The 9,836-nt window shown below is 39.6% G+C and overlaps 1 protein-coding gene across 1 annotated transcript in view; it reads right to left on the reverse strand.

Moving 5' to 3' along the window:
* LOC135116030 (uncharacterized) overlaps positions 1-468 on the reverse strand; it is a 1,606-nt gene extending 1,138 nt beyond the window's left edge. The window contains exons 1-2 of the mRNA XM_064033249.1: positions 296-468; position 1 (exon numbers count right to left, since the gene is read on the reverse strand). The exon at position 1 is cut by the window's left edge and continues 1,138 nt beyond it. Of these exons, the coding sequence (XP_063889319.1) occupies position 1; positions 296-307 (13 nt within the window). The 5' untranslated portion in view covers positions 308-468. The remainder of the gene's footprint in view (positions 2-295) is intronic.
* Between the last annotated feature and the right edge of the window lie 9,368 nt (positions 469-9,836).

A 9,836-nucleotide genomic window follows, 5' to 3' on the forward strand; every position in this document is an offset into this window, starting at 1 on the left:
CCTGCAAAGAGAAAGAGAACATTTAGTAATGCAAGAATGACAACTACATAAAGTTGCTCATTATGTGTATAGTTATGTGTATTCTTTCATTTTAAGTAATAGTATTAAAAATCACTCAACAAATATATGAATGATTATATTACTGTTTTAGTAAACACACACCGAAAGTAGTGCTGTAATTTTTTCATATTACAGATGGAAAGACTGTAACCTCCCAGAACATTTACTTATATCAGGAAGTCACTCTCGAATGGTAAAGTAGTCTTTCTTCATGGACAAAATCACGCAAACTTACCAGAAACTTCATGGTTTCTCTGTCAAGCGGTCCAGAACTCCTGCTGAGGCTTCTGCGACCTGGATCGTTGTGCCGAAGTGAGTGTCGGAGCCTCTTTATATATACCAGCCAGCTGACAGAATCACGTGCACCTCTGCATTATGATTGGCCTTTCTGTGTGTTTTCGTTCTTCCTATTGGGCGAGGCAACTCTTATGATGACAGCCTCTATAGTACAAGGTCGCCTTCCTCATTCAAGGCCTCTCAGCCCCTTGCGCGCCCTTTTCATTTTCTCGTCGTTCCAGCTGCTCATGGAGACTCTTTTTGTCAAGTTGTACATCACCTTATATTTAACGATACAATGGGATGAACTCTGCAGGAAAAATGTTGGTGTCATATATAATGATACAAGTGTGTGGCGAGGACGTTATCGGGGTCAGTAGGTATTATACAAGCGTTAGGGGAGTGGACAGATGGGTGTTGCGTGTGTGTGGGGGACTCCTCCCTATCTTCGTCAGACTCCTTCAGACTCCTCCCACCCATTCCATTTTCTAGGTCTCCAGGCTCGAGCTGTCCGCCATACCAGCCAAAGCTCTCTCCAAGCACGCACGCACTCGCTGTCTGCAAACGGAAAACAATACACCAAGCGGCGCACGGCGATACCACTCTCACCTCACTTTATTTGTGATTCGCGTAACGTGTTAAGTGAATAAGTTTGATAGTTCTTACCATACCCTCCTGACATAGAGACCTGGTGAAAATGGAAGCGTTGTCAGTACACATTCATTTCACTTGACAAAACGAGAGACAGGAAGAGGACAGCATAATGCCGGCCGACAAGGCGCCGTACAATTCACCGGCAACTCACATTTAACGAACACCACAACATAGTATAAAGGACGGCACCTTTAAGCTTGACAAAAGGTGTCATCAAATACTCGAACATGCCACGCCCAGTACTAACTCCCAATCATCATCCGGTGTTGCTTAGCGGATACCCCATAACCAGTCACACCTTCACAAGTTTCTAGGTAGATCCCCTTATAGTTTAGAAACATCCTGAAACCATCCAGGGCAAGGAGGATCAGGATGAGCGGATAGATGATGTTTTTTTATTAATTTTATCTCTTCGTCTGTCAGTCAAGATCAATGCCGGCGTCGCCACTAATTAGCATGCTGTTTTCTTTTTAATGAGGGATATGAAGTAGAATGAAAAAAGCGTACTATCCTGTGTTTTCTTCATTACCATGTCGGGAAAGCAAGAAAAAAATCAGATACATTAGTACTATAATTATATTTAGGGAGGACAGTAGAATATGAACACCAAAAAGTTAAAAGAAAAGGAACATAAAGAGAAAGAAGAGAGATAGAGTGATGAAGAAAAGAGAACAGAAATCGAGTAAAAGAAATGAGAGACAGGTGAACAGACGAATGGACGGGGAAGGAGGCCAGTGGGTGTGGTGTGGGCAGGTGAGCGGCCTCGCAAAAAACACACCTGGCCCAGCACACTCGTCAAGGTCATCCGGTGTCCCTCCCTCCCCCATCAGCGATCCCATCCCCACTCTCCTTCATCCCCTCCTCACCGCCCCGCACCGGACCTCGCCTACCCTTTCACGCTCAATCCTTCCCCCTTTACTCATTCCCCCTCCTCTAGTTCCCATTACTCTATTTTTGTTACATTCTTCGTCTTGTTCCAGTTCTCTACTTCCCGCTGCTGTCCTTACCTTTTTTGTACCCCGATCCTGTTACCTCCCTCTCCACTTCTACGTCCTCTTCCCCTTCCCCTTCTCCTCCTCCCTTCTCCTAACCCCGGCCAGCCACCTTCCCACACACCTTCACTCCTCTCTTAATACACTCTCTTACTCAGGAAATTAGAAGTGCGTATGAAATTATGCTCATTAGATAAACACATATTAATAAAGTAATTGATATTGCCTTAAGCTCATTGCCTCCCTACAGAGAATGACGATAAAGCTAATGAATCTAAATACGTGGTTTGATATTAGTGAAGTTAATGTCACGTGAATTACAAAAAATTTAGAAATGGAAAAGTAAATATGACCTAAATTGCATTATTGTAAGTAATTTTAGTTTTTTTTTTTTCCGGGATACAAAAAGGTAAGGGTGCAGTTAATAACGCCAAGATATTACACGTTTGCCTCCTCTGACACAGTAGTTTAAAGAGCACTTGATCTTTTTCTTTTTTCTAATAAAAGAGGATGTGCTGATGAGCGTAGGGCAAAAAAAGAAGTGTAGGCAGAGGACTCTTTGGCATTAGTGTCTGTGATGTAGGAAGATGTAACGGGGATAGACATTATTTAGGCATTAACCTATACTAGAAAGTACACATGTTATTATTATTTACTTGAGAGACGTAGAACGACATAAAGGAAGTATTAGCAGTAGCAATAGTGCAGGAGGAGGGACAGGCACACAGCAAGGGAGAGAATGAGTAATATAGAGCCTTACCTTGGGCGAGAACATGAGAGTATTTGATGGGTTGTGTTCGTCCCCATACTTACCTGAGTTGTTTATAGAGCAGGTGTTATATGAGCAAGTATAGCGGTATTGGTGCTTGTTGTGGTAGTTGTGGTAATTGTAGTAGTAGTAGTAGTAGTAAGTAGTAGTAGTAGTAGTAGTAGTAGTAGTAGTAGTAGTAGTAGTAGTAGTAGTAGTAGCAGTAGTAGTAGTAGCAGTAGTAGTAGTAGTAGTAGTAGTAGTAGTAGCAGCAGCAACTAGTAGTAGTAGTAGTAGTAGTAGTAGTAGTAGTAGTAGTAGTAGTAGTAGTACTAGTTGTAGTAGTACTAGTACTAATAGTGGCGCTGTAGTGGTACTAGTAGTAGTAGCGCTATTAGTGATAATGATATTGATATTGATAAAAATAATAATGATAATAACAGCAGCAACAAGAACACCAGCAGGAACAACAGCAGTAGTAGTTGTTCTACAAGTATCAGTGTCATTGGTGACACAGTGATTCACATGCCACTGCAACTGTTTCCCCGTCAAGTCCTGTCCCCGTCCCTGCCACTGCTGCCCTGGGAAAGAAACACATTGCTGCAAGCTTCAGATGCTGTAACCGTAACATATCCAACGGACCGTTCACAGGACCTGAATGTAAAGTATATCCGCCTGTCGACCTGTTAGGCTTTACGCTGTGGTACCAAATTTCAAGGAAGTTTACGCTATCTTTTGTATCTTTATATTAGATTACTAAGGGATAACTTGCTAATGTTTTTGCCTTTACTTCCCAAAACAGTCATGTATTCTTGTTGGGGTCTCTGGTAAAATCTCCTATTTGTATTTGTACTTTTCTACATTTTTCGTATGTCAAAGAATTTAATTTATTCACATGTTTCCCATGGCAATGTGAACATACGACGTAATATTCTTGAAATGTTCTTGGTACTGTCACTGTTAACACCACTGTCACCTCATTCTGGATTCTACACTTTATGTCAAACGGTTTGCTGGAATTTAAGTATTTTTCCTTCACAATGACATTGGAGTGTGTGTTATACGTGTGTGATATACTATGGAATGTTCTTGGAAATATGTTGTCATTAGTCGTATTGACATCAGCGTCACGTCCTCCCCTCCATGCTCACGGCGATCAGTTCATAGATTGACTGAATAAAATGTTAAGAAATTAATGAATCTCAATCATGTGGAACGACATTAGCATTACATTCTCTCTCTCTCTCTCTCTCTCTCTCTCTCTCTCTCTCTCTCTCTCTCTCTCTCTCTCTCTCTCTCTCTCTCTCTCTCTCTCTCTCTCTCTCTCTCTCTCTCTCTCTCTCTCTCTCTCTCTCTCTCTCTCTCTCTCTCTCTCTCTCTCTTTCCGTTTCTCAAAGCGTGATCCAATTGTTTTTTGGAACTGAACTTTGCTTTATGATATTCTTTTCCCACCTGGCTGATACAAAAAAAAAAATAATGAGGAGGATATGTTCCGTAGTGTATCCTTGGGGCGCTGTGAGGATATCGTGCACCCTTCAGCAGGATCCTTTACCAATGATACACATTTTCTTGCACTGCCCTCTGCTGTGACCTCCCTTAATTTTTTTTCTTGAAATCTTACTTAAATGCAAGTAAAGTTACACACAACTACACACACACACACACACACACACACACACACACACACACACACACACACACACACACACACACACACACACACACACACACACACACACACCTGTTGACACACACCTGGCAGCCCACACATGACCTTGGTGTATCCACGTCTTGGACCCGTCAGCTGCCACTCCCTCTAGTAGGAGTCAATGGCGGAGGAGAGGAAGAGAGTAACTTCAATGTACTTCTCACCATGTGTTTCATATAAAAGAAAAAGCGAGTTTGGGAGACACATATAAATGGTAGAATGAAGGAGTAAGGAAGAGATATTAGGAAAAAAATGCTAAGGATATAAAAGAAAAGGTTAAGATGGAACACGGAAGAATATAAGGCTTGGAAATCTATGATGATAAAGAAAGAAAAACATAAAATAGTAAGAGGGGCATTCATCGTGATAGATTATTGCTTAACTTGACAGCCAGCAAGGAAGTAAGACAAATATGCTCTATGAATAAGAAAATAGATAAATAAAAGTGTGTGTACATGTGTATATCTATGTATATATTTATTTAATTTTCCTTCCATTGATGATGATAGTATGTAATAACAGTAATAACAGGAGCATCAGTATCAACAGCAACAGCAGTAACAGCACCACCAGCAGCAGTAGCAGCAGCAGCAGCAGCAGTAGTAGTAGTAGTAGTAGTAGTAGTAGTAGTAGTAGTAGTAGTAGTAGTAGTAGTAGTAGCAATAGTAATAGTAGTAGTAGCAGTAGTAGTAGTAGTAGTAGTAGTAGTATCCAAGGTCCTCAAAAATAGTGTCCCGTGTTCGCTCTGTGACTATTTTAGTAAAGACTTACTGAGTAGTAGTAGTAGTAGTAATAGTAGTAGTAGTAGTAGTAGTAGTAGTAGTAGTAGTAGTAGTAGCAGTAGTAGTAGTAGTAGTAGTAGTAGTAGTAGTAGTAATAGTAGTAGTAGTAGTAGTAGTAGTAGTAGTAGTAGTAGTAATAGTAGTAGCAGTAGTAGTATTGGCAGCAGTAGAAGTAGTAGTGGCAGCAGTTGTAGTGCTATTATTAGCAAAATAATAGCTAGTGCTATTACCACCACCACAACCTCTTCCTTTACTACGACTACTACGGTACTTCTAATGACTGTCGCTGCTGCTGCTGCTGCTGCTACTACTACTACTGCTTACTGATACTGCTTATTACTGTTATTGTCATCACCATCATTACTCCTACTACTACTACTACTACTACTACTACTGGTAGTCTGATTACCAATGCTATTATCAGCATTATTATTTTTTCATGAATGTTGTTTGATAAAATTAGTTATAGCAGTAACAGGAACAGCAGCAGCAGCAGCATCAGTAGTAGTAGCAAAAGTAGTGGTAGTAGTAGTAGTAGTAGTAGTAGTAGTAGTAATGGTGATGGTAGAAGTAGTAGAAGTAGTAATAGCAGTAGTAATAGTAGTAGTAGTAGTAATAGTAGTAGTAGTAGTAGTAGTAGTAGTAGTAGTAGTAGTAATGGTGATGGTAGTAGTAGTAGTAGTAGTTGTAGTAGTAGTAGTAGTAGTAGCAGTAGTAGTAGTGGTAGTAGTAGTAATAGGAGTAATGATGGTGATGATGATAATAGTAATAAGCAATATCAATAGTTTTAATAGCAGTAGTAGTAGCAGCAATCATATTGACGAAGGTCTTAGTAATAAGAGCGATATTAATAATAATAATAATAATAATGATAATAATAATAATAATAATAATAATAATAATAATAATAATTACGTTATTTTTTATCAGTACAATATTATTACTTTTATTATTATTATCATTATTATTATTATTATTATTATTTTTATTTTTTTTTATTATTATTATTATTATTATTATTATTATTATTATTATTATTATTATTATTATTATTATTATTATTATTATCATTATTATTATCATTATCATTATCATTATTATTATTATTATTATTATTATTATTATCATTATTATTATTATTATCATTATCATTATCATTATTGTTATTATTATTATTATTATTATTATTGTTATTATTATTATTATTATTACTACTACTACTACTACTACTACTACTACTACTACTACTACTACTACTACTACTACTACTACTACTACTACTACTACTACTATTATTACAATATTATTATTGCTATTTATTTATTTTTTTTATAAAAATTATTTTGCTGCTGATCATGATGTTGGTAATAATGATAAAGATGACGATGATGATGACCATAATAATGATAATGATAATAAAAACAACAACAACAACAACAACAACAACAACAACAACAACAACAACAACAGTACAACAACAACATCTTCATCATCATCGTCATCGTCATCATTATCATCATCATCAATAAAAGCAATAACAATAATAACCCATTCAACAACAATTACTCTAAAATTACATATTTAAAAAGTACGAGACTAAGGGAAAAAGCAAAGTTTTAGACAATCACTTTTACTTTCACACTCAAATGGTCACAGAATGCAGCTCGCTCCTTCCTGCTTTGCGCTGCCCCGCCTCTCCCCGCCCCTGCTGGCCTGCTCCGCCCCTTGTTGGCATTACGGTGGTATTGGGGTGGTGTGGATTGAGTCGCCACCGGTTCTCCTTGATGACCTGTGCGGGACCGAGAGACGGGGAGGAGAAGGAGGAAGAGGAAAGGGTAAGAGAGAAGGGCAGGGTGTGAGAACGTGATTTTTTTTTTTTTTTTTTTGTTGCTTGACGAATATTTGTTGCTCGGTGTTTTGTTTCAGCTTGTCTAGTTTATCTGGAAGGATTTTTTTTTTTACAATCTATTTATTTATTTTTTTTCGTATCTCCCTCTTTTTTTTTTTGTATTGCTTGTCTTCCTTCTTTTTTACTTGTCCGTCTGTCCGTCCGTCCGTCCGTCCGTGTGTGTGTGTGTGTGTGTGTGTGTGTGTGTGTGTGTGTGTGTGTGTCTTTGTGGGCATGCAAGTGTTTGCTTTCAGCTCCTTGTTTGATACTGTTATCGTTCAATCATCTAAGCAATTATGGAGTTGTTGATCTTGTCTTTTTGCAGTATGTATGTGGTGTCTTTTATCTGTTAGTAATTTGCCTTCATAACTTCACCTTAAGCATCTTTACCAACCTTTAGTTTACCACCGCTTAGTAGTAGTAGTAGTACCACCGCGTACCTTATACGTACATGTGCTTACAGTAATATTTCCACTGTAATCCTTGTTAGTTTATTTTCTTTATTCGAACCGTGGTAATTGTAAAAAGGTAGTCAGGAAAGTTACACAAAATTCCGCTTCTCTACTCACCGCCTCAAATCTTCACAACATCCTCATATTTCAAGAGTCCAGGCCACTTCAAGTCATCGTCTCATTCCCTCACGAAATTCTCGCACCTTCACTGTCCTGTTCATGTTCAAATTATCCTCAGTATCGCGTCTGTCACCCTTCTTTACTCCGGAAGGTATCAGACGAGGGAAGACAAAGACGTGTTGCAAGCTCTACAAAATCTTCCCACATTCCCCTCCACCTCAGAACGCTATTGAGGGAGAAGGAGGAAGAGTGACGGGAGTGCTTAGTAATGGCGAAGCAGAGCGAGAATTAAAGAGGGAGTGATGTAGTCCTTGGATGCATACTCTCTTCACTAGGGCAAACTCACTTGTTACCCGACCCACGTCGCCCCTTTTGCCGAGCGTGTGAATGAGGCGAGAACTGAAGAGGGAATATAATTGTGGTAGCAAATATATGTGAAAGGATGCCAACTTTTTATTTAATGCAGCCATTTATTCTTTATGATCCTCCTCTATCTCAGCGTGTGGTCGGTTGTTATGGCCGAAAATTCGCACATGGCTAAACAGATCTTGGTAATGGTGGCGCGGCGCTGTTACTGGTCATGATATCATTTCCCAGCACAGACACGGCAGGAGGTAAGAAGATTGCACGTCACTGATTAACGAAAACAAACTTCGAAATAACCGCTAGTTTTATGACCCAGTCGAGACGCTGATATCACCCTGACAGTCCTCTCTTAACGGTAAGTCAGAGTGTACCTCTAATGCCCCACCGCGGAAGAGAACACCCGCAACTATGTTATATATTGCATGGAGACCGCCAGACCACATGCCAGCAGGCCCTGTCAGGCAAACAAATGACCATCTTCATTATTCTCATTGGGCTCATTAATTACGTGGATAATGTGACGCATCGCAGCGAATATAGGTAGGTGCCCGGACTGTTTGTGGTGTCCTGCGGTGTGCCAGAGGGAGTTACCGGGTTAGGACACAAGGACACTCACAGGCCCTTGTTGACGCAAGTGCCTGATCCAGTCATGACCTTCCTTCTTCCTCAACCTGGACGGCATTTCCAACGTTTCGGTGCCTTATTTTGAATACATTTAACCCTTTTACTTCTGTTGGCATCCTTCATTAACCTCCTCAGCACTGTAAAAATAATTCACATGGAGACAGAAAAGACAAAACAAAGAATAAGAAATTTTATCTTTTTTTTTTTTTTAACTACAGAAGTATTTAAGAGAGTTTATAAAAGTCTTAAAAGTTGTTGGTGAGCAAAGGAAAAACCTTTATAGCGATAAAATAGTTAAAAGGCTAAGGAATAGTGATAGTCTAACAAAAATTCTATATCATCAATGAAAAAACACTTACGAAGAATTCAAGAATCAGCTTTGAGCGTTTTTGTAAATAGTTCTTGTGAGAGTCATAGGTAATGAAGACTGCGGTTCCTTATGTTTAACTCCCATAGAGTTTTGTTGCACTAGGATGTCCATGAATCTTCCCTCTGCCCTACAGAAAAAAGGTTGTGTTTATGAGAGTGGCGTGTAGATTAATTGCATGCATTCATTTAATTGTTATTCTAATACGGTAACTAATGATTCAAGCTTATTATTTTCTTGCGTTGTAAAGATAAATAATCAAAAGATAGTTTCAGAAGACAGAAGCTCTTTAATGCAGTGTTGTTAAGATCACCTTTACAATGAGAGCAAATAACTCCTGTGTGCAGATTAACCTCCATGATCACCTGAGTGGGCGCTGTGTTCGCTTGACAAGAGAGAGAGAGAGGCGCAGGTAAACACAGACACAAAAGAGAAAGAAAAGGTTCCACTGATACATTACATACGAGATGCAAGTCATTCTCTGGTTGTCTTATCTGATGGAGCGGCCTCTTTCTCCTCCTCCCTCGTCTCCTCCTCCTCCTCCTCCTCCTCCTCCTCCTCCTAGTAAAACAGGTTCCTTCTATAAATACCATCAGACGCGGTTAGCAGCTAATTTTGTGTTCATGTGCTCACATAATCCTCCTTCTCCTCCCCCTCCTCCTCCTCCTCCTCCTCCTCCTCCTCCTCCTCCTCCTCCTCCTTCTCTTCCTCCTCCTCCTCCTCCCTCCTCCTCCTCCTCCTCCTCCTCCTCCTCCTCCTCCTCCTCCTCCTCCTCCTCCTCCTCCTCCTCTACCTTATT

This window comes from Scylla paramamosain, chromosome 30 (assembly GCF_035594125.1).
Source record: "Scylla paramamosain isolate STU-SP2022 chromosome 30, ASM3559412v1, whole genome shotgun sequence".
Taxonomy (NCBI): Eukaryota; Metazoa; Arthropoda; class Malacostraca; order Decapoda; family Portunidae; genus Scylla; species Scylla paramamosain.